Source organism: Mixophyes fleayi, chromosome 7, assembly GCF_038048845.1.
Source record: "Mixophyes fleayi isolate aMixFle1 chromosome 7, aMixFle1.hap1, whole genome shotgun sequence".
Lineage (NCBI taxonomy): Eukaryota > Metazoa > Chordata > Amphibia > Anura > Limnodynastidae > Mixophyes > Mixophyes fleayi.
Window position 1 is genome coordinate 105,722,922 of NC_134408.1, and position 26,473 is coordinate 105,749,394.

Here is a 26,473-nt window from a genome sequence, read left to right on the forward strand (position 1 = left end):
AGGTCCAAAGTAATGTTGGAGTGGCTCAGTAATAAAAAGATGAAAGACCTTGAGATTCTAAATTAAATGTCTAATCTCAAAACCCTCAAGACTCTTTAGCCCAATTTGACAAATGCAGTCCACAAGAACTGTCCAAGTAAATCAAATGAGTTGCAGAAAACATGTTAATAGGAATGGGCAACCATCATTCAAAACCAATGTGCAGAGCTGATAGACACCTTCCCCAGAGACTTATAAAGCAGTTATTTATAAAACAGATTATAAATAACTAATTTTATACAAACCATTTAAGCATGGATGTTTTCAGTAAGTTACTGAATAAGAAAAGATGTGTATCATTTGTAATACAGTGGTATTTGAAAACCTTTAAAGGATCTAAATACTTTTGCAAGACAATATAAATTTGAGTGTCACAGTTTTTGGTTTTACACTTGAGTGAAAAAGGATTAGTGGCCAATATCTAGCAGATAGTTTTAGTAAATGATTGGACTTTATAAGTTCACTTTCATTTAATTGCATGTCCAGAACAAATTCATCAACCAAACCTGTTGTATGCACAATGACAAGATATAATATTTTACACAGAATTTTCACTAAGATTTTGGTTATACCGGTTATATGTCTAACATTCATCATATAGTCTTCATTCATGCTCACATATCATAACACTTTATACTTCCTGCACTCACTTGCATCATTCCAGATTCTAGTACACACATTTCTGGTGTATAAAAAAGTATTAATTATGTCTCTGCATTTTCAGCATAATGTATTACTGTGGTATTGAGCACCGTAATAGAACATAATCTCAAATTTCATTGTACATAATAAACCTACCCCAGGAAGAGCCCAATGCTCAGATGAGTTATGTTTCATAACCAGGACTTCTAGCATTTTTTTTGACTTTTTTTTAATAATAGATGTATCCTTATTTCTCATCCACCTGCAAAAAAAGAAGATTATTTCAAAATAATAATTGTAATCCCTGTGTTTTTGGATGGATATGTATATACAACCTAACTGAGCTTTCACCTTAAACATGACAATGCAAAAGTCTATAAAGATTCTGAACTTGTCTAGTATTTAAGCTTCAAATAGAAACATTAACATTATCCTGCAATAGTGGATACCTATTACACTGATATCTGACTCAGTAGGACAGAGATAATCATAAAATAAAAACAAACACATGTCTACCTGTTTGTGTATATGTGAGTCTGTGCTTCTCTGTGTATGGGACAATTTACATGTCTGTGTGTTTGACCCAATGTGTGTTTGTAGCCACGCCCCTACACATTCTGGTCACGCCCACTGGTATCGTGGCGTGGAAACCCCCCTCATCGAATCCTGCTTTTGCCCCTGCATCTTATAAAACACTAAGTGCTGATGTGCACCTTTCAATAATATGGCTACAGGGATTTTTATCCCCATCTACTTATAAATTGGGGAAATCTGGAAGAACTAATTTCTCATTTGTGGCCAGATAATGCAGCGCACCTATGTGTATGTACCTTTATCCTGTGTGTCTAGATAGTAGCAACTTTGACTAGCTGCTCAAACTGTTTTGCTCCATCATTGTGCTTTGTGTCCAGCTTAGGTGCACATTTGGCCTCCCCTCTCACTAAATTAAACCTTTTACCAATTCCTCTCAATGTTGCTTGTTTCATCCTCACTAAAGACCACTTTTAGACAGTCTCCCTTCTATCTAAACTGTCCCTACCCCATATAACGAAAACTTCCTAATAAAGTAAGTGTATATGGTGTAGCTCCTATAAATGAAGCTGTTAGCCTAAATGCTAAATGCAGCTCCTTTGTCAACCTCGTCAGTATTTGTTCTGTTTCTATGTGTGATTGTATTTTGTATGATTTGTCTCTCCGACTGTCCAGCACTGCAGAGTTTTGTGGCGCCTTACAAATAAAGATCATGATGATCTGCTGACCAGAAAATGTCTCCCAGCCTAGTTTTAATAATAAATGTGTTTAACTAAAATTAATTTGAATCCTTTCCTACTAATTTAGTAGTTGATTACAATGTCTTTAATCCAGTTTTTTTTGTATGTTATTATTATTTTGCTCATTTAGAATTGTAATATAATCAATACAGGTTTACAAATATTAAAGAGAAAAGTATTATATTTTAAATATAAGCATTTATGTTCAGGCAAATCTGCCCAGAATTGAAATACAATGTTTGTTTCTATGTTTGCCAATTTTAATGTACCACTACTGGTTTAGTTTCAAATGAATGATGTCTACATACTGTGTTATTATAGGGTGAATAGCATGATTGGGGCCAAACCAACATAAACTTCCTCTGCCTCTTAATCCAGTTCGTCCCAATGGATTCCTGACAAAAATGACAAAAATAACAGAATTACATAAATTACAAAAAAACGAATGGTTTAATGAAGCTAGGGTGTATTTGTCCGCCATGTTAAAAGAAAAAAGCAATACTGGAAACACAAACACATTACTGAGTGCTTGTGTTTTGCTTTTGGAAATGCTGACAAAGAAATGTGATAGTGTTCAATGATTGGAGATGACAATTACAAAATGTAGTCATAGCAGGTGGGGCTATATGTTAGCAAAGTCAGAATTTTAATGAACAATTCAGTTGTAAAATATATATTTCATTAACACAGCTAGACAGTGAAATACCAGAACCAACCATTAAATATCTCAATGTTTTAAAATGTGTGCCAATTTTCTTACAGCTAATTGGCAGTAATATCAATGGATAATGAGTAATTAGCAACACAAGAATATCAACTACATGAACAGGGCTCCCATAAATTTCCCAGGGCATTCCTCTTCTTTTTACCCAAAAGACAACTCTAAGTTCATATTTTCCTATAATTTATGCTCCAGATGCATCCAAATTAACAGAAAAATAGGACTATGTTAATACAACTGTTTACTTCATTTAGGACCAAAAGAAAATACGTGGTGTAATTTTTGGTCTGAACCGATTAAGGGTTACATGAGCGTCTCATTTCTTTAATTTATAAAATTATGGGAGCCTTATGCATAATGTGCTGCCATTACGCTTATTTTGTTATATGGATAGAGTTTGGATAGTAAAGTCAGTTACACTATTATGCAGCTTAAAAACTCATGTTGGTCTTACATGTTATATCTACTTCTCTGTTGAATAACAAGAGATTGTTAATGGGTCCATTATTGATGACTTAAAGCTGCATTATCATTTATTAATGATATACACCTCCCTCTTTTTTGAGCTGTTTATCCTGGGGCTCTTTGGTTCATCTCGTAGCCAAAAACCAGGGCCGTGTGACTCTGCAGAGGCGATGTCAGCAGAAGGATCACTAAAAGTTCAGGAGCTGCAATCGCATAGTTTGTGGCTTTTGATTGCTGCTCCCACATACACTTCCCATTTGTAGCCATTTAAAGTGGAAAACTTAAATGTTCTGCTATTTAGGTAGTAATGCAGTTTTGACACCCAGAGATGATGGCAGTTATATAACAATTAATCCAAACCAGTACATCTTAAGCACCATAGTATAGAATAATGCTATAATTATGTATATTTAAATGAGACTGCTGTAATAATCACATCTCAGATCAATTTTACAATAATATTTCATATTTTGACAATAATTAAAATAATTTATCTATAGTTCTAGAACACTAAAGCACAAACATAACATGAATGCATCACAATTCTGTTGAAGTTTAACTATTTATCTTCAATAAATACTAATTTATGCATCATACAGAATGAAGGCTTACATTTAGATTATTAAAACAACATACAAACAAGCAGACACAAAAATGTCAGACTTTAAGGCATTGTTCATTCTTTCTGCAGTCAGATTCTATGTTTCTCTGTGTAAGGGATCGATATTATAAACAAACATAGACTGTGAAAATCTATTTCATAATTTAAGTGACAATTCTGTAAACCCCATGACTACTCTGAAAACATCAGTGGACAGGTGATACTTACAGAGGCAGCCCATCCTGTACCACATAGGTTCCACAGTAACTTTTTCGATTAATGATTCCATCCAAAGTGTTATAATTGATTTTTAGAAGAGTCTCAATGCAGCTGAAAAAAAATATTTTTTTATCTTGTTCACATGTCTTTTGCAGATTTGCATAATAATGTAACATACACAGAACTAATTTACTCTTACTTTGTATATGGATCATGGAAATGTTTGTCCTTTCTAACAACTGTATTAATTGGAGGATTATAAATATTAAATTCCACCTGAAATAAAGAAAAGGCAAATAATTATTATTTATGCAAGGTTTTATTACTTAACATCTCTGAATTCTAGAAAATTAAAATGGGAATCCAGGCCTCATTATTAAAAATAATACTGTACAGTGGTGTTCTAAAGAAATACATGTGGATATGTATATCCCAACCAATGCAGCCTTTGACACTATAATGTGGAAAGCTAGTCAGATATCAGCAAGACTCAAGACAGAAATTCTACATTAGTATTTCTGTCTCTGTGTTCCATGCCCCTGTATATGTCTTGCATTGTACTGGGTTTCAGTAAGTAATGTGCAGGGATATGTGTTGCTACAGAGAAAGGAGCCTGGTATGTATTTGCTCAAAAGGAAGGGTGTAACAAGGAAGAGTGGGCAAATGTATTACTACAGAGAAATTAAAAACAACTAGCTTCAATACAGGACAAAACCATCAATGCATCATATGTAGCCTAGCATAGTTAAAAAGATATCATATTTTACTGGTCCATATATTTTTCTTTTGACTAATTTTTTAGTGAATGTTAGTAATTTATTTGACAATGGTAGGCAAGAAGTTAATGAGGTATAAAGGGATGGCTATAATGTTTCTACCATATAACTACCTATGCTGGACAAATAATACAAACATACACATTTGTAGTAAATCATCTGTTGTTTATGTTAAAACAAAGGAGATTTAGGGGTGTTTTTACTAAAATGTGGGTTTGAAAAAGTGGAGATGTTGCCTATAGCAACCAATAAGATTCTAGCTATCATTTCTTTAGTGCATTCTAGAAAATGACAGCTAGAAGCTGATTGGTTGCTAAAAGCAACATCTCCACTTTTTCAAACCTGCAGTTTAGTAAATAAACCTCTTAATATACTTACTTCCCAAGGAACTTTCTCATCAGGCACAGGAAAGCGGACCACATTTGAGTCAGGATAGTGAATGTTCCTGGAATTCACATGGCATTGAGAGCTAAATGTTTCATCTGTATCTCTTAGGTCTATGTCCCCAAGTAACTTACTGGATACTTTCCAAAACAATGAGGAAAAACAAAAGTGACAACTACAGTTATACAAAACTTCAGATCATCCATACATAATATTCAAATGTAATTATATGGGGTTGCATTAAGCCCTTAACTCAACCCCATATAAGGTGAGTGAAAAATTCCTAAAAAGATAAAAACATAGATTTTATATGAATAAAGAAGATCTACAATTGGCGCCTCTAATTTGATGATTTTCTACAATTGCTCATCAGCACTTATGCCATACATTTTTATATGTTTATATATTTATTTGGACATGTAAAATACCCAATACCATCAGTACATAAACTTAGAAGGTTTAGATTGTACGTAGCATTGTTGTCCTCTATATTCCAAATTCTTGCTTTCCGTTATCAGCAATTTCATGCTGCCTTAAAACATCTTATTAGGATTACTGACAGGAAGTCTGATTTATTGAGAGAAAATTATTTTTGCTTGATTATACCTGAAAATGGCTTAATTATTCATATAAAGCATTTTAGAATTAGTGGTCTTTTAAAGATTATCAGATTATAAAAATATTATGAATGTTAACCACCCCAGCTTTACATACCAATTACAGGAGCAGTTTCCTTGGAACCAAATCCATAATCCAGGAGCGTGTTAACAATCCAATCCAAGGCTTTAGCAGATCTCAATGCCTATATAAAGAAATAAATGTTTAATAGCCAAAAATTAATCTGAATATGAAGCAACAGCTTTAATATAAAGCATCAACTCATATTCGAACTTTGAACCAGCACTGCCCATCTCAACATCTCACTTGTCTACAGCCAGGGGCAGGCTGGGCTGGGGGGTAGGGGCATCTGCCCCCCAGGCCAGTTGCATAGAGGGCTATATTGGGCTGGTCAATGGGCCAGCAGCATTTTTTGTCCTTTAAAATAAGCTCTGAGTTGAGTCTTGCCTCCCGGGCTGAACTTTGCCAGCCCTCCCCTGTCTACAGCATTATTTGTGTGCTGTCTTTTTTTCCTGGACTTTTTGATATCAACAGCTAGCAAGGAACGTGCTCTCGCAGTCATAGGGGATACAACTACAGCCTGTAACAGTATCCTAATCTCATTACATCACATAGAGTTTTGACAGTTTTCACAGGCCATGGATCCAGCTAATCTTCCAATACCATTATAGACCAGTCTGATCATGTGGAGAAGCAGAATGTGAAACAGGAATATATCATTCAGTTCTTGCAAGACCTGTCTACCTGCATATACTCACTTCAGGTATCACTTTCCAGTAGCAATTCCAGCTCTATTCTTGCAGCTACTATGCCAGCGCCTGTATCACTAGTCTCTATTCTGCATAATCCTGTGACACCTAGGGGTATATGTATGAAGCTCCGGGTTCTTCAACACCCACAAGTTCGGCGTCTTCAGCGCTTAAATTGAAAGCGGCGCTGCCTTGTAAAGGAAAGTTTCCCTTTACAAGGCAGCGCCGCTTTAAATTTAAGCGCTGAAGACGCCGAACTCGTAGGTGTTGAAGAACCCGGAGCTTCATACATTTACCCCCTAGTGTAGATCTCCAATCTGCATCCTCAAGCCTGAAGAGGGTTTCTTAATCAATGAGCATCAATTTAAATACCAGACCTACAGTTTTTTTGCTGGACCTCATGCTTTTGGAAAAGAAATGACTCAAGTTTTATACAATGTTTCTGACTTTTACACAATGCTTCTGTTGCAGCTTTCTGCAAACTATGAATCTGGTCGTGGTTTCCTTGGTGTTACATGTAAAACAAGATGCCATAATTGTAGGTCAGTAGATTATACATTTTTGCATGCTTTCTATGGAACTTAGGTGGAATAATACAACACTGAAAGCATTTTTTTTTAAAAGATATCTAAAACAAAATCAAAGATGAGTTGGCAGGCTCTTAAGTCCCTGTATAAATCTATTTATAGTAGCATACTTTTATAGAGACTATAGCTGAAAAATGTTTTCCTCCTTATTGGGTTCCAAATATCCATAAACCACTTTTTTCCTATGATAAGCTCATCTAGGTAGTTTATTTATATCTCTGTACGGACAAATGCACTCAAAGATGATTCCATTTATATAATGCAGTACCAAGGGCTTTTTGAAACTGGGAAATGCCAAAGCCTCTGTTGTACTCATCAAGCAATCCTGGGCAATATGAACAATTCTGCAGTCAAAAATTGTCACTCTGTTTCAAAACTGTTCTGCTCAACTTTCAGATTGGGGTTATACATAAGGATCATCTATTTTTAAGCCATTTTAAAGTCTTTAAATGTGTCATCAATTCAGTTCCTGAAACTACTTCTGGAAGGGGGCACATATATCCTCTTTCTGTACCTGAAACCAAAGCCATGTACACTAAGGGGAACTTGGAATAAAACCACTTCTCCTAATAAGATGGATTCTTCTTTGATAGGTATTTTAGACCCTAAATTGACTAAAGAGACCTAAACAAAATTAATATAAGTAACTACTTTCTACATTGTCTGATCTCTGAGTTATTTGAATGAGTTTGTGGAGCCACTATCAATACTCAATTAATGGGGTGCATATAATCATATCTTTATAAAAAAAAGTTTACAAGTGGCAGATCACCTTCAACATAAGTGACAGCTACTATACATAACTTTAGAATATGCAACGCTTCAACATTTTTCAAGCTTGTGTTAACAAAGAGACAACAATTATCAAGTTGTTAAAGTCTCTCTAGACAATATCTTTATTAACACCCCTGATCCACTTTTATGCCACTCACATTTCTGTTGTACTACAACTTCAGGAGAAAGGTTAATATACAAACTTTGGGTATAACTGCTCACAAACAAGTTTTATTTAATTATTTGCTTACTGTATTGCACTGGTGCTTGGACTACATGTTTTCTAGGGATTTTTTTTTGTTCATTTTAATTATTTTGTGCCGGACCTGTATTGCCGGCAGATCCAGCAGCTGTAATGCAAGCGGGTCCACCAGCTGACATTGGCATTTCCCTTTGAATGTCGACATTGTGATTTTCGACATTACTACGGTGGACAGTCTGGGCGAAAGAAGTAGTGTCCTCTTCAAATTAAATAAAATCTTCATCACCTCTTTAATCTATAATTAGTGTTGGGACAGTCCAAGTGTAATAAACTTGTTAAATATCACCACTGTCGACTTTTTTTCAAAGAAATTTTCCACTGCAGAAAAGAACTACAGTACTCTCAGATGCAGAGAACTTTCATGTCATAGTTCCTTTCCATATTGTGACTACTACATCCATAGGTACATCAACAATTCATCCTGCATACGTACATACATACATGAAGGTAGTGCAACAGCTCAATAAGTAATTTAAAAAAGGAAGAAATTAGACCTGAATGAACTTCTCAGATAATTTAATATTTTGTTCAGTCACTGACACGTACACTGACTCATACACAATATTGCTTTAAACCAATTCCAAAAATGTTTTACCTGTTCTTCTAGGGCAACCAGTCTGTTTTCCATAGATGCATTCCTTTTTACTTGATTCAATTCCAGCATATCTACTACTGTATTTACTCTAAAAATAATAGACAATGTAGCATTATGTGCTATGATACCACTCACTGAAACACAGTTCAATATCCGCAAACCCACTTACTATTAATGGTGTAAAAAAGTGCATGTTTGCAATAAATACTATTGTCCATACACTATATAGTTAAACACACACACACAAACACACAGTTAAGTAACTTTTAATGAATCACACTAGATGAAAATAAATTGTTGTGCATTGTGTAAGCAATGCATTTGGCTACAATACTTGTAAACTATTCTAATTAGCTCAAAATCATTCTAGTGGCTGAAAACATACTGGGCTCTTCTTTAACTTTCTACTCCTATGTACACTATACAACCAAATATGAGTTACCACTTCTCTTCTTTAATGTCTTTAATCTGAATGCTGTATGCTTATAAACTGGTGATATATCATGGACAGAATACATTTTAATGTGCTTTTGTGCAGAGATTACAATATATTTGGTGGCAAGAATGACTGGTATAAAGTGGGAGCACTGTTAGTGATCAATACAAAGTAAAAATATGGTAATCACCACCTTGTGCTCTAGAGATCCATTGGTGTCACTACAGGCAGAGTGTGCAACACTTGAGTGTTGAGGTTGTTAAAGTGACTTTCAAGAGAACTTGTCAGTTTTCAGATGGTTTATTATTTCATAGTGCCTTCTGCACTAGGTAAGGCTAGGTACACACAGGAGCGTTTTCGTCCAATAATCAGGCAAAGCAGCCGTCATACGACCGTTCGTTTGGAAGTCGGGTTAGTGTGTATATTGACACGACGGTCAAAAGTCGTTCAAAATTGACGATTTTTGGCTCATTTGGTTGGTCGTACTGTTTAATATTTTCCGACTAATCACCTAACGATCATATAGTGTGTATACGTTTCCGATCGATCCACGAGCAACTGCCGATATTTCCTCGCGCTGTGACTCCTTTGGGGGCGTGTGCATGCTAACTTCTGATGCCTGTACTAGTCCCACATGGTGCGGTGTCAGCACGTCACTCATTTGGTAATTAGGTGCTTCTAGTGGTAAAGCAATAGCAGGTGTCTGTTGTATTAATGCGAACAGCATTAGTCTGCCAGTTTAATGATAAGCCTTTGTAATTGTAGTGTTATAAAAAAACAACGTTTTATATATATATATATATATATATATATATATATATATATATGTGTGTGTGTGTGTGTATTGCTTATGTCTGCCTCCATAATTACAACTATTTGTCACTTTATTGTACACTAAATACACATTCATAAAAATGCAAAATATGTGTATTACATTTGTCTGCCTGCATAATTATATATATATTTTTTGTTGCATAACACGTTTTTGTGTTTCCCATAGATGCGTATTGTTGTGTATTTTATATATGTCTGGTTGCATATTAGTACACCTGTGTAAATGGCAATGCATCTTGCACCTGTGTTCTATAAACCTTTACATGTACATTCAATGTGTTTTATAATCGAACCTTTATTTACTTGTTAATGCATATATTTGTAAAATACACAGAATAAACCACACGTTGTAAATCCAACAGATTTATTGTTGAATTCTGTAGAAAAAATAACAGTTGAAAAATATAAAGTTTCAACATATTTAGATTAGCACTTTAACATTGGACTTTTTAATGGTTAAACTGGCTAGTGCTTTGTGGCATAACCTTCTGAAAAAACCGAAACATCTCCATGAAGTTTTTTTCTAGTTTTTTTTTTCTTACATCACTGATGTTAGCCCTTAATTCTTGAAAATATTTGTCAGGCTTTCCAATCTTCTCAACCACACCCTTCAAAGGACTACCAACATTCTTTTCTACCTCTGAACTTTCACCTGATATGGCAATGGTATCTACAAGACACGGAAAAAATATGTTTAGCATTTAACTTATATATTTGTAGTAAAGTTAAGTTCTTTTCAAACACCATGTAAAGTCCCATTTACTCACCTTGTACACTGCTTGTAATAAGTTTATGTTGTGGTCCCTCTTTTTGTATCTCTGCAAAGGTGCCATTTACCTCCATAGTTTCTGTAAAACAGGCACCATTTGGGTTATTATAATGGTATACATTTCTCCCCAAAACATTTCACAGCATCCATCTGTGACTTTAAATACCTGCTTTTAATACATGTTTTTTTTCTTCGAATTCGGTATCTAATTTTTCTGCTTTAACAAGTACGTGTTCAGCTTTAAAATTTTTGGTACTTACGCAGCACATTATCAATCTACATATATTCGCTGGCGCCACAGATGTAGTAGTAAACACAATATAGTATATTCTCAGATTCTTAATATATTTATTAGAATATTCACTTAAAACTGTTTTGCATATATATAGGAAGTGCAGGATTATATATTGCAATTTTCATATAATAAAATGTCTCAGTCTTGTAAACTATGATCGCACTGAATTAAAAATGTAAAAGTTTAAATGTTCACATCAGTCATTATGTGGCTCTATTAGTTCAGTGTGTTTTAACATTTGATGTCCTCACTCTACACACACTCGTCAGTGTTGTGTGGAAAAAATGACAGTTCCAATTGTAATATATAAAATGTGTGAGTACTCACATAAAGCATTATGGCTTTCCAAAGGAGCTCCTAAGTGATTATCTCTACGACTCGTAGAGAAAACCAATGTATTCTGCAAATACCGATGCAGTGGAAGTTTTATCAAATTTTGCTGTTAAGTTGTAGCGGCACCCAGCCGTTCTTAGCTTTCAATTTAACTTCCTACACATTCAGAATACATCTGTTTTCTCTACAAGTCGTAGAGATCATCAATTAGGAGCTCCTTTGTTATTCATCTATAAATTCACTAACAATTTCAAACTCACAACATGTCAAACTCACTTTTTTAATGTTTCTATGGCTTCGCAACAGTCTCCGTTGTTCTTTTCAAGTTTCTCCTTAATATGTTTTAGTAATTTCTGCATTATTAGTTCTTTTCTGGTATTAACTCTTCTGTATTTTCTCTTTCGGCAGTCCTAGTCATACTGGTCCAGTACTTTTACCATCATATCCACCTCTCTCTGGCTCATTGCCTTTCACACCTGTTTATTGTATTTCTTCTTCTTCTCCATCCCCCACCACTACTTCTTCAATTTTTTTCTCTTCTTCTCTCACCCCCATCGACGCCTGCTCCTCATTCCGCCATCTTCTAACGTCCCTCGGCACCAGACAGGCTCCTTGGTAATATTATACACTTGTTTGTTTCAGTTGTGGACTAATCAGTGGTGGTACCTGTACAGAATGGTGCATTGTGAGTGAAGGTCATTAGTGTATTATAATCTTGTGTTTGTCAAATATATCAATATATTAAACCCCTAGTGGTACAAGAAATATGGTCGGATACTACGAGCGTTTTACACCATATATCCAATACAATACAAGGTAAGTTTATGGATGGATTATGAATGTTTTGTTGTACCATTGTGCTTATCATAACAACTGCATTAATATATATATATATATATATATATATATATATATATATATATTGTGATTAATATGTGTATATTAAAAATACTTATGTTATAATTATCAGTATTATTTATGATACACAAATTTGCTAAAATATTAGTAAAAATATTTGGTAAAAATATTACAATATATTCTACAGTTTCATCAGTGGACAAAAGATTAACATGACACTTTTTGTTTTCTTATTTTTATTTTTGAAGAAAAACTGAAAATGTCATAGGACCGCAATGAAGCATTCCATTGAGACATATAGGGCGCACCCCTGTTTGTGGAAGATAAAATCAAAGGAATATTGTAGCCGAATGTTATGTGAACGTAATGTGGCTATGCAAGAACTTGTGAAAGCATGCCTGCCACATTACCCTGGAGCAAATGTGGAATGGGCAAAGAGCAAAATACAGAACCTTAGGACTATATGCAAGAGAGAACTAAATAAGGTTGAGGCCTCTAAAAAATCTGGGGCAGGTACAGATGATGTTTATGTGCCATAGATGTGATACTTTGACCTTCTGCACTTCATCTGTGAAAATGAAATTACACAGCAGTCCACCTGCAGCCTGGATATGAACAGTTCTCCTACTGATGTGGTGCAAGCAGATGACATACCTACTGGTGGAACTGTAAGTAAAGCATATTTTACAGTTGCTGTGTAACAGGTTTGTTAAAGTAGAAATACATAACAATAAAGTTTGCACCAACACGCCTAGCTCGTGACAGTCTATAATTAAATATCCGCCTTTCTGCAGATTGCTTTGCGGGTACGGTTTCAATACATTGTTGTGCAATTCAAATGCTTCATCAGCCACAAACACAAAATTTAGTCCATATTTTGTATTACTCCTAGTTGGAATATTAAATTCATAGTTTTTTTAGTTTTGCATGGAAGGGAGTCTGCTCCAATGCACCGCCATCAGACACTTTCCCATTTTTCCCAATATCCACAAATAAGAATTCAAAGTTTGCATCCACTATAGCCATTAGAATTATGCTGAAAAATTATTTGTAATTATAATAAAAAGATCAGCTTTTGGATGGAGGCATTATTCGGACATGTTTCCTATCAATGGCACCGCCACAGTTTGGAAAATTCCATTGCCTCTCAAATTCTTCCGCAAAACTGAAACATAAAGAGGTGGGAAATAGTTAAATTGGTACATGCATTTAATATCATACTCTTTTTTTTAAATTTTTTTCATTACCCAGCCTGCTGTCCTGTCACAAGAACTCATGTTGGATGTTGCAACTAGTGTACAGGGAAGCCAGGTGACAGTCGACAGCCAGGATGTACCTGAGGTTGCAAGACAACCACAAACGCAACAGAAGAGATAGAAGAAAAGGTTCAGAGAAGTTGATCAAAGGGATGCACTAACTACAAAGATGATGGAATGTGCAGACAGCCTGATGGCCAAAAAACCTGCACAACACACTTTTGACCTACTTGGAGCAATGCTAGCAAGTAAAATGAAAAGTGCTAGTAGACCGATACAAGCAGAAATGGAGCATTTGGTGTGTGACCACGTGCGTGGGACTACCAAGGAAGATTTGTACCCAGATACAATTGTAACGCCAACAAACCACATGCAGACACTAATGTACATATTTCGGCATACACAGGTACAGCATGATAGTATGGGAGGACAATATTTGCTACCAAAACCATACATGACATCTACTCCTCATCTACTCCTATACCCAACTCAAAAATGCAACAGTTCAGTGGAAGTCCATCACAAATGGATAATAGTGAAATGTTGCAATATGAATTGCTATAAAATGTTTATTTGGCTACTTTTATTGGATTGCACTTTATTTTTTTAATGTATATTGTAAATTGTATGTATCTTAATGAAATTATAAAAATTTTTCTAATGAAGACTATTTAGGTTTACCAACCTTCATATACTGTTGATGGAGAACTTCAATGATAGCATCACAGATCTCAGTTATTATCAAACCCAGAGTTTACAGTGAAATTCCTGGGCTGTATTTCAGATCAGCCAGTGTCCTTCCTGTTGCCAAAAATCTTAGGGTAGCAACTAGTCTCTGCTCTCCAGTTATGGGTTTCATTAAATGGGTGTCCTCCTTCTGGAGGATGGGGGTGACTAGTTGGAGCAGTTCCTGGAATGTGGGTTCATTAATTCTCAGGAAATTCCAGAAGTCATCAGGGTTGTTGTCCCGTATCTCCTGTAACAGGGGCATATGAGAGAATGAGTCACTCCTCTTGAACCACTCTTGGGTCCAAAAACATTTCTCCTTCCTTCCCTTCGGGTCTGTACTTGCAGTCTTCTTGCCACAGCAAGGAGAAAAAGAGCAGTTGTTTGTTGTTCAACAGTATCCATATTATTAAAAAAAAATTGTTGATATGCGGTTGTTAACGAACATTCACTGTACACGTGCCAACGATTGTATAAAGAAATTATGCTACCTTTTTTATGAGGTTTTGCGTGGTTACTATTGAACATGCTCTGCCCTTTATTTAAATGTCCTGGTTATATTGTTAGATGAACACCATAAGTCATTTCAGTGTGTATAAAATTCAAATCTTTGCTCACGACAATATGAATGTGAAAGTCGCTGCCCGAGCAGACGGTTTTTCTTTAATCATCTAAAACGTGACTAGTGTGTAGGCATTAATCGTCCAAGCTATCGGACCTATGGTTAAAGGTAAAATTGTTGTAGATAACACGTCGGTCAGAAAATTCTCCATTGTGTACCTAGCCTAACTACAGGGCCTTATTGAGGGTTCAGGCTGCTCTATGCTTATACACTTGTAGTGTTCCCTCGCCTTCCACATCAGCCTAATATGCAGTCTGTAGAAAACAACTTGTCCTTCATTTACAGTTCAGTTACCTTCACGAGCCCCCCCCCCACCAATGTTTATATTCCCGTAATTTTGAACTCCACTCCACTTTGCCTTTTAAAAGGGTCATGGAAATCTTTATCACTCATTTTGCTTTAATTAAAATCAATTAAACTGTATACAATGGAAGCATGAAAGAGCAGAAGGGGGAGGACTTGTCTCTTCTACTTGCACTCCTGAAAATGTTGCACCCCTCCTTGCGTCCTAGGCTGCTGTCTAGTCAGCCTATTAAATAATCAGTCCCTGGGTAACTGTAAAAAAAAAGGGTGCTCGCAAATGCAACAGTAAATGGGACAACTGGAGCAGAGTCAATGCAACTACATCAGGGACTGGCTGGGGTGGGGGGTTTGCAGGACATCTGCCCCAGGGGCCGGTCTCATAGTGGGCTACCTTGGGCTGGGTCAATGGGCCACCAGCATTTTTTTCCCTTTAAAATGCTCCTAATAGGCTGCTGACATGAGTCTCAGCCCTTGGGTTAAAATTTACCAGTCTGTCCCTGATCTACATAGAGGGTTTTTTTTGTAATACCTTCTGTGCAAAAGAAAAAAACTGTGATTTTGTTTGTACACTGATATAGTGACCAAAGCACCATGTAAATAATGAATTATCTCAAAACTGAAAGGTTTTCATTAAACTTCCTTCTGATATTCACCTGATCTGAACTTGCTCATAGTTTGGTCACAGGCAGCACATTTTTATTTTTAGGTGGAAAACTCCTTTAATATAATAGTACACATTTATACACAGCTATTTAGTTCATTATGGAGATGTCTTGTGCTGCTTGTACTGTGAAAATAGTACTTTGTACTTTTAGTTAATTTGGGGATTATGTTGCATCTATAGTTAATATCTGTATGTAAAGGATTTTGGATGAAGTTGAATGGATATTTACAAGTGACATCAAATCACCTGCAACTGACACACAGCAGTTAATAACATTAAATTTGAAAATTGTGGACATAGCAAATCAAGTTTATAACAAGCAGTTTGGTGCATTTTATTTGAAAATTGTCAATTATAATAAATAATTAATACACACTTCAAGCCTGGCCAATGCTTTTTGGTTGATTATGGTGAGCATTTTTTTTTGTCTTCTTAGAAATCAGGTAACACACTGCTTACTTGTCAGATGTGTCTTTAATCTTGTGCTCTGTGTTTTGTTTCATCTGTTTTTCAAGATGTTGCAAGTAATTGTCTTTTAGATAACTTTCCCATGAAAGAAGAGTAGCCTCTTCATTCATTTCTAGCTTTTCTTCTGATTGGGATAGAGAGAAATAAGAAAAAAGTAGGGAATGTTGAAGTATGAATAATAAAGTAAAATTTGAACTTAAAAATATAATCTAGAGAGTGTACATTTATCAAACCTTCTAAAAATTGGAGGCGTTACCCATAGCAACCAGCCTGATTCAATTACTTACTACTTTCTAGAAAATTGTAGCTACAATCTGATTAGTTGCTACGGGCACCATCTCTACTTTTTGTGTGTGAAAAAAACTTCTTTTTTTTTAATGTTTCATGAAAATAAGGTAAATCCGGTATTTTCTTTAACATATATATGCAGCAGTTATTTCACTACTACAGACCTGATTCATTAAGGAAAGTAAGGCAAAAAAGATAGGCAGGTTTTCTCCTGGGCAAACATTGCTACAATGTAAGTGATGCAAATCAGTTTATTATTTTGCACATAAGTTAAATACTGTCTGTTTTGTTATATAGCATACAAATACTTAATAGCATTATGTTTACATTGAAATTTAAAGTTGATCCAGGACATGCCCTACCCCAACTATTAATCTGCCTTAACATTTTAAATTTACCTCCCTCTCCAATGCAACATGGTTTTGCTAAGGTGCAAAGTTGCTTCTTTTTTTTACTTTACTTTCCTTAATTAATCAGGCTCAACATGTTTATTTGTAATGTTACTAATCAAATAGCTAAATTAAAAGTAAAATCTAATAACATAGAAATCATTACAATGTGAGCTAAGTTACATACAATATATACATTTTCATTTTGTGAAATTTTCATGTAAATTAATTCTACACTGTAATCTGAGAAACAGCACTTACTAAGTTGCTTTTGTTTTACTGAAGATTCACGAAGAATGACCTGTTTTATAAACATATGCAGATGGTTAAAGAGAATAAAGGGTGGAGGGGCAGGTGGACGACCATAGTACTCTTCTATTAAATCATGTCGTTGGAATTTCCAAATCTGATCACTATGTTCTTGGACCTTTTGAAAAGTGTAGCTAAAAAAATAAAGTAAACAAAAGTCAATTGATTACAACTAACTAACCTGTAAATTTAGATAGATGTATAAACACTTCAATTGTAAAAACAAAACAAGAAAATCATAGTACAGATATTAAATTGTTAAAAGATAGCAAAATATTCCATATTCATTAAAAGACTCAGTAGGTCGGTGCCAGGAGGTATCAAAGTTTGAGGGGCAGGTCTTATGAAAAAAAAAAAAAAAAAATCATAAATGAGAAAACTACTGTTATGGGTACACCATTGAAAATGTGAAATAGAAAAATACTGGTAAGGCTTAATCATTGAAAAGATAAAAAGTTGCGCAACTTGCATTTGGCCCTGGTATTTTAATAGTTAGTATGTTAGAGTAAACTAAAGTAAGCTATAGGGATAGCCTGTTTGAAAGGGATGTGGTGGTGTTTCGGTTCCAAAAGTATTTTTACTACAGGCTCCACTCTCACAACAAACTATAATGTATACCCTGGAAGTTCCTCATTAGAAGAGTTTGTCCTGAGGCGTGGCCTGACTGCCATATTGAGGACAAGCACTTCTCCTCCGTTTCGTATGTCAAGGCATTTTTTGTAGTTTTTGTTCTCTTTCTGGCCCCTGTCAACTATCACTGAACCTGTAGACTGCCCTAGTACACCAAGCTCCCCTGCTTGTCTCCCCTGAGTGCTGTAGTTAATGTGAGTAGCACAGGTCCTCTACCGGACACCCGCTGACAGTGAGCACCCGAGTGAAATTTCCTGTTGCAGTGCGGTGATCAGGCCAGTGTCTACACTTCCTCTATCTTGTGTGACTGTGCCTCACCTGGACTCCCCAGTGCCATATTACTGCCACTGTTCACCCCAGGACTCTTGGCTTGACCACCTCACTTACCCACTCCCCACGATCCCTTCGGGCTGCCTCTCACAATCTGCCTGGCCTGCGTCTCTTCTGTGGCTGGAATGCAATGCCCAATAGTGGCTCTCACTGCTCAACACAGCCACTGCACTTACTAGATTCAATCAAGTGCTGCTACAATTATCAAGTGACAAACCAGGTTTGATCAACGGCACCCTGTCCACTCTGTGGGTCACTCTCCCCCATTTTGGCATGTGGATGGCTCATTGGAACTGATCTCACAAAATGCAGGATCCTCTAGGTTGTCGTTTTGGCTCTAGGTCTCCTTGTACTAGGCAACTGCACCAGCCTGTCCTCACACCGCTGGGGAATTCTCTCCATACTCTCACAGACAAACTGTCTTACCTGACTCCACTGGTAGCATAGAGCCAGACTCAAGGTCTTTCCCTGGTGCTCAGTGCCTACTCTCCGTCCCAGTACTTTGGGCCCTTGATAGGACCCTACTGTCGACTGGCAGTTCTCTGAGACTCAAATTATCCTGCCGGCACTTCTCCTGCTTGCATTGAGGTGCTATATGTAACCTCTTATTCTCAGCCTGGACCAGGGCAGACTCCTCTGATATGCAACAAGACTAGTCTGGGGCCCCTCACTACTTCCCTCATGTTCTCCATAGCTCCCTCTTCCTTACCCAATTCTTCAAGATGACATTATATCCTAGCTGACTAAACGAGGTCCAACAAGCCAAAGAAACCTGCTCAAGGAACTACCCCGTCTCCATGACGAGGTTGAGGACTTGAAGGAGAAAAAAGAGGACACTAAAAAATGTTGCCAAGGACGTCTTTCCAATTGAGCTCCACTCTTTTGATAAAGACTTAGTTCTGCACATTCTACCAGATCTTTCCAATGTGGACTGCCTCATGGACCATGTGCACAGGGCTCTCAGTGTCAAGCCTGCAACCGGTCAACCACCACGGAATATTACTGTCCACTTGCACTATTTTCACACTAGGGAATGTATTTTGATGGTTACTAGGGACAAACCTGTGGTCTCCTTCCTAGACACGGACATCCAGCTGTTCCAAGACTTTGCCTCATACGCCATCCAGAAATGGCAAGACCTTCAGCCCATTGCTAGGCTTCTCCGACAGCACAACATCAATAGGGATTCCCGTTCCAACTTCAAGTTTTTGCTGCCAATTCTTCACACTATGTCAAAATGCTGGACCAGGGCCAGGACTTATTTGCCAAATTGAATTTCCTACCTGTGAAGCTCACTAAGCAGTCTGGATCCCCGAAAAGCCAGCATACAACACCCACGCAACCTGAGTAGATTGCGTACTTCACACCATCGTGCCCAGGATGCTACCCCACCCTGACATGACTTTTGCACTTTTCTGGAGCCCTCTCTTTTTCTATTTTTGTCCCTGCAGATAGAGTCCCAAAAGCTGCCAGAGCTTGTGGCTCCCTGTTCCTGACTTTGCTTGATCCCCTGCTCAGTAGTATTGTTTTCAGTTCACTTTGCCTATTGTGACATCTGAATATACATGGTTTTTCTATTATCACTTTTTGTAGGCCTTACAATGCAGAAATGCTTGTCTGCTGAGATTCACATTTTCCTATCCACTCCCCACTGTTCCCTCCTTCCCTCCCCCTTCACCCCTCTTTCCTCCTTTGTCCCTTTCCCCTTCTCTCCCCATCCCCTTCCTCAGCCCTGTCCACACCTTCTTTTTCTCCTACCCCACCTTTTTTTTTCTATTGCTATACAGTGTTTTATGCCTAGATTTCATTTGTCATGCCACACAGTAGTTTTCTAAGTTCATTGTTTGTTATTGTTTTTTTAAAGATTTTGCTGTGGGTCCACAGTCCTGGCTGCCTCTATCCTTGGACTAAGGACCACACCCCATGTACCCTTTCATATCTGTCACTTTGACAGGTCTAGCGTTTCTTCTATGTCTTTGAATCCCTTAAGGGTAATCCTCCTATATCTGTCTTTGTTTTCTAGCCTTCACCATACGAAATGCTTCCACTGCTCTTTTTTTCTTGCTCCTTCTTTTGGATTGTGCCGTCCCCCCACCTCCCCCACCTGATTATATAAGGTCTAACTCTCTCTTATTATAGCAAGCAGATGGCCTCTCCTCCAGAAAGCATACTTCTCCCAATGCTATTGCCTGGCCCTGAATCTCCATTTCATTAATGTCAATGGTCTTAACCCCCCCCCCCCCCAAATGTACCATAGTCCTGGGAGCTTGCTGGGAGGAAAAGGCTGACATCGTCTTCCTTCGGGTACGTACACACAGCTACAGGCTAAGAGTTCCCTGAGATCATCTTTGCCTCGGCAGACTGAAAAGAGCAGTGAGTAGCAAGCCTTATTCACAACATTAATGTTATATTGGACCAGCAGTTAGACAAAACCTCCTCCTCTTCTTGAGCCCAGTTAGCTCCTCCTTATAAGACCTCCCTGACCTTGTCTGCATTACTGAAACACACCCTCTATGATACCTAGTACCTCAAAAATTCCACTGCTAGGGATTATACTCACTTTGCGGCCCCTTGTCAATTATAGTCTCACATTGTCATGCTCTATGTTTCCCATTTTCTTACATCTATGGCCGTCCAAGCTGGAATCACTCTGTTTTCATGGACTGAAATCAGACATGTGGCAGTATATATCCAACAGTTGCACACTCCCTAGCAATTTGGGATTCCTCCGCTATGCAATATGGTTTTTCCACTCATCCTTCTCTGAAAATTCCACTATTTAACTTCCCGAAATTCCCGCCGGGTCTGCTACTTTCCGCATTGTCCCTTTGACACTCCCGAGGGGTCTGCTATTTAAATGATATATCCCATTCCAGCATTTATCCCCATTTTTTTCTATGTTCCAATGGCAATAGGTATTCCAGCAATGTACTTTTATCAGTATTTACAGATACGCAATCCGCATACGTTGGTTAAATCTCGTCCTACTGTGCGCCCACTCAAAACTATTGAGGCACTGTGCCTGAGCCACACATCCATGTGTAGCTTAATCTTCACTATATACACTGGACTCACTCTCCTTATTGACTCTGACCGGGAACCTCACGTATTGTCATGGGAACGTGACCTGGGCAAGCCTTTGCACAATGATGACTAGACTTTAGGGCAGCATGATGGCTAAGTGGTTAGCACTTCTGCCTCACAGCACTGGGGTCATGAGTTCAATTCCCGACCATGGCCTTATCTGTGTGGAGTTTGTATTTTCTCCCTGTGTTTGCGTGGGTTTCCTCCGGGTGCTCCGGTTTAATCCCATACTCCAAAAACATACTGGTAGTTCAATTGGCTGCTATCAAAATTGACCCTAGACTGTCTCTCTCTCTCTTTCTCTGCCTGTGTGTGTGTGTTAGGGAATTTAGACTGTAATCTCCAATGTGAGTTTTATGTACAGCGCTGCAGAATTAGTGGCGCTATATAAATAAATGGTGGTGGTGGTGGTGACTGAAATATGCGAGAACGCCACCTCTAGCTCAATCTGTACTACGATGAAAGAAAATATGTACAAACTATTGTTTTGCTGGTATTATGTCCTGACCTACCTTCAAAAGATGTTATCCAACTCTTCAGACAGATGTTGGCGTACATGCTCTGTCACGTTTCTTCAGATATGGTGAGACTGCCTGAAGCTCGTTCAGTTTTGGCTAAATATTAGGAACCTGATTCAATTCCTTCACCACATTTACATCCCAGATGACCCTAAATTCTTCCTTATAACTCTTGGGTTTCCCAATACGACCAGACATCAGAACAAACAAGCCCATCACACAATCTCTGCCGCCACCTGCCAAATTGAGGCTGACTTGGAACAGAATGCTCCTCCCTCCGTCCCTGCTGTCATGAACAGCGCAAGGCATGTCCACCACATTGAATTTATGACAATCATCATTAATAACTCCTCTAAATCTTTCAATAAGATATGGGACTCATGGCTGTCCTTTCAATTCCACTCCCTCCTCCAAATTGATGCCACGCTTAACCTTCCCTCTTCCCTTTCTCCTGTGGTCATAGCACACCACCTCCTCTCCTCGTCCTGCTGCTCTCTCTCTTTTCAACTCACCCTTTCTTGTCCTCTCCTCCCTTTCAATGCCTCTCTCGCTGCTCTTCTCTTATTCTCTTCCTTCTCGTCCACCATGCCTTGAAATGCTAAAATTTCCTGGTCTCTTTAAAATGTTTAACTTTGCCTACTCATGTTGCAGCAACATATGTTCTTGTTGATTTAATTGTGATTGGAGTTATTGCTAAGAAACCTGTGTGTTATTTTATTTTTTTGTTATTGACCTCCAATAGATAAAGCTTTAAAAAAAAAAAGCTTGTACTGTCAATTAACGTATTGTTTTTTATTTTATTTTCATTTACTTCATTCATATAAAATCAGCTGTTTAACCCTGCAGTTGTATTGCTATAGTAAACAAACAGATACTATACAATTAAAAGGAGACATAATTTTACAGAAACGAATAATCAGCCATGAGGGGGTCAGAAGAAGAACAGTAAAATGATTAATTTATCTTTTACATCAGTTTTTGTTAGTCAAGAAATATCACATGCATTAAAAGGAAATTAAGATGCAGCCCAAGGAATCCTGTAAGACCACATGTTGGGTGAGAAAGTATAAGTTATGTATGGAAATGGACTTTTACATATATGTAAAATTTCAGTAAAATGGATGTAATAATAGAGAGGGACAAAAAAAATTGGATGAGATCATTCATATCACAAACATTATTTACTTAACTCAGTATTGCTTATCTGATATCTATGAATTTTGAGGAGCAAAGGTTAATTATAAAATCTACTCTTTTCAAATGGAAAAGCTCAAGGACCACTGTAGCAATATTAGATGAACATTATTTACTATGTGTGTTTTTTGGCAAAGCAGTAAAAGAATGACATGCATAAGGTTATATATTTTAGCTAAATGGGAGAATACCAATGGTTACATTAACTAAATCATGTGAATCTTATTCATCTAAAAATGTTTATGTATTTGTAAGGGAAACTTAAAAGTAATGTGAAAGGGATCCTGATGCTGTTAAGGCAAGACCTGGGGGATTTGAAGTTGAACACATATATTTCAGAAGGCTGATGGAATACCTCACTCTGCCTTGGCATTCATACTTCACTATGGCACTTCGGTAAAGAATGAGAGATGACATGAGATGAGATGACAGAAATAGTGAATTTCCCTAAGAATATTAAATTATAATTATTTATAAGGAAAAATACAAACTTAAAGGTATGTATTACAAAATATATTTGCATTCCATAAAGTCCCACATTTATAATTAAACATGAATATTTTTTTTTGCTGAAACTGTTACCTACTTAAACATAGCAATCAGAAGATTCAGTAGAAGAATGTTGGTGAAGAGCAAGTAGAGACAAAGTAAAATCACGGTCAGCCATTGAGGAAAGACTGGCTGTTGATTCTCTTTATTTGATTCAGGACATTTCTGCTTGTTCGGATCAGTCCCATTCACAGTGCATTGGTCAATATTGAAATTCACTCCTTGGAGAAAAATGTAAAAACAAAAAACATGGTTAGCTCTTCTTTGATGCGTAGCTTTAATTTAAGAAGAATTTATACATCCCATCATAACTTTCATAGTCCAAACCAAATAGAAAGCACACATTATATTCAAGAATTTAAAGTTTTTTATTCCTTAAGGCCAACTTCATTATCAAAAACAGCCCATTATATACCAGCAGACGCGTATAGTGATATCTGCAGTCCAAGAATATGATCCTTTTAAAAAGTGAAAAACTTTTCTTTAAAAGATATTATGCAGACTGCAATGTAAAACTAATAGGGGTGAACAAATCAGTCTTTCAAGCTACCAGCTGATATGCCAAGTTAAAAAGAGGCAATAAAATTGTCAAAGTACATTACATGACATTTGATGTGTATAAACCAAACAAAGAAGCCTATGAATTGGACAGTAGCCTAAACAAACTTCTAGATGGATAGTGAGCCAGCATAAGTTTGAGTAAATTTAAATATTACTACCACCTTATATCATTAACCCTTTTGCTCCTGAAATGTTCAATATTTTATGCAAAGCAGCTTATTGATTTCAGGGGAGTACAATGTAACATTTTCTGTCAAATGAGCAATAATAGTTAATTACAGCAACATTAATAATAGCAATCAATAACTAGTTAATTACACTCTAAACAGATATATGACATGGGAGGGATGACATGACAAGGATACCTACACTTTTAGATTTATTGTTTGTTAGAAAATTATCTTGTGAAGATACTGGGTTTAATGTATCTATCTGTGTCGCACAGTTGGTCTACTCGGTACCTTTCCAAGGTTCAAAATCACCCAGGCAAATATTCGAAATAACAATATCTAGGTTTGTTTAGCAAAAAAGGAGAGGTCACAACCCAGAGACATTACATTTAAATACATATTGCAGTCATCTGTAATTAAATAAAGAGTTGTATCCGTGGCACCCTTCCACTATCTTAACAGAGACACAACTAAACAAAGGCCAAAAGTCTCCCCCTGCCTTCCCGGTGTACATTCATGCAGGATTTCAGTGAACAATTTAACAGAATCCCCCAAAGCCATGATCTTTCAGACACGTTACAATTTAAAAATACTGTATATAAAAGTTTAAGCATAATTGTAATAAATATGTGGTCCAAAAACGTGATTGGGAAATCTGGGTGAACCAAAGGGCTAGAAAAGTAAATGATTTTATAGTCCACACTTTTTAGAAATGAGGAGCAGTCTTGTTGAGATAAAAATCACCTCTCATTTCATCAAAGACCATTTCGCTTTATGACAATGAGATACACTGATAGAAGCCAGTACAGAATGGATAGAATAGTGTTTCTCCCTCCCATATACTAACAACACATATTAAGCCCATAATGAATATATACGTATTGCAAGTATAGAGCTCCAAATCATTTCAAGGCCACCAAATTTGTACTATAACTTGGCTGAAGTCATGGTAAATTTTAGGTCTACAAATCACCTTGGGCTCAGGTTCTCAACCCACAAACAATTACAGCATTCACTTACATCACATGTGCAAATATGACACTGTTTTTATTTGAATTCCCTTGATGGCACCTGGTACTGAGGTGGAATGTGAAGCAGACATGTCAGAGAAACTTCATATAGACTACTAATACACAAGTTTGGTATAGTAAGATTTATATGAAGAGATGACTCTGTATTATAAATCGTTACTCCCCTTCCCTCAAATTTCTTTCATTTTTCACCATTTTGTCATAACATACTACGTCATTTACTTTCTTGCTAAATATTTATACGCGATCTGTTACAGATAATAGACTTAAATTGTTAGTTAGTGACATGACAGTGCTGGGAGGGGGCTGAATCTTAATTCAAACAATGATAGTTCATATTTGGCACCAACTTTGAATCTGTTTATTATACTTGGAACTGCATATTATAAGCTTCAACTTGAAATACTAGCCACAAGATATGTGTCACACTTCTGGTATCACAAATGGAAACCAATAGCTTGGAAGTTCTAAAGTAAACAGGATTTGTTTTGATATACATATCTAAAAGTATCTAACAAGTGAAGTCAATAGTCAAAAGGCAGATAAAGGTCTGGTAGAAGTATTTAACAATTGCAATCCAAATCACAGGAGAAAGGTTCTGTAGAAGCATCTGATTCAAACACAATACGCAAGCAAAGGTTTCAAAACAGGAAGTGTCTTTTATAGGCCCAAACAGGAAATGAGGGTGAGAACTCAAGATGGAATCTTCAAGAGACAGTCCCAGCCATCTTGGATAAGGGCTATTCTAAGGACAAGTTCATAATAATATAACTTGGCATATGCTCACATCTACCAGCCACAAACAACTTCCACTGGCAGTCTGGTCACATACTTGGACTGCACAAGACAGACACCAGCAGTCATTTTGGGTGAGATGGCAAGAGACACATGGAGCCCTGGGATGGCATGATGTGGGGGACACAAAGCATATTTGCTTAGGAGACTGGGAAAGGTTATTCAAAATTGTCAAATGTGCAGCTCTTAAATGTCAGTATTCCAAAAAATGTCTGCACATAAACTAAATTATTCACATTAATCCAATCCCACAAATCACTCAACGCTAATTAATATATATTAGTCTGACAATTCATAATTTTACAGTAAGGAGCAATTGCATTCATCTAATAAGGTTTTCCATTTTATTTTCAATTGC

General features: G+C 36.9%; 1 protein-coding gene and 1 long non-coding RNA gene across 4 annotated transcripts in view; both read right to left on the minus strand.

Annotated features, from left to right (window-relative positions):
• Positions 1-26,473, minus strand: part of TRPM2 (transient receptor potential cation channel subfamily M member 2) — a 168,724-nt gene that overhangs the window by 36,548 nt on the left and 105,703 nt on the right. The window contains exons 20-29 of one of the 3 annotated variants that reach the window (XM_075180247.1): positions 23,596-23,779; positions 17,206-17,387; positions 16,259-16,388; positions 8,704-8,791; positions 5,833-5,920; positions 5,113-5,258; positions 4,158-4,234; positions 3,968-4,069; positions 2,261-2,347; positions 838-943 (exon numbers count right to left, since the gene is read on the minus strand). In XM_075180247.1, the coding sequence (XP_075036348.1) occupies positions 838-943; positions 2,261-2,347; positions 3,968-4,069; positions 4,158-4,234; positions 5,113-5,258; positions 5,833-5,920; positions 8,704-8,791; positions 16,259-16,388; positions 17,206-17,387; positions 23,596-23,779 (1,190 nt within the window). Of the gene's footprint in view, positions 1-837; positions 944-2,260; positions 2,348-3,967; positions 4,070-4,157; positions 4,235-5,112; positions 5,259-5,832; positions 5,921-8,703; positions 8,792-14,184; positions 14,461-16,258; positions 16,392-17,205; positions 17,388-23,595; positions 23,780-26,473 lie in introns of those variants that run through there. The other 2 variants (XM_075180246.1, XM_075180248.1) reach the window with 2 other exon arrangements.
• On the minus strand, positions 10,412-12,211 carry LOC142097955 (uncharacterized). The gene is made up of 3 exons (XR_012678282.1): positions 11,647-12,211; positions 10,741-10,821; positions 10,412-10,643 (listed from the first exon to the last, which is right to left on the minus strand). It is a non-coding gene; the product is annotated as an uncharacterized LOC142097955 (long non-coding RNA).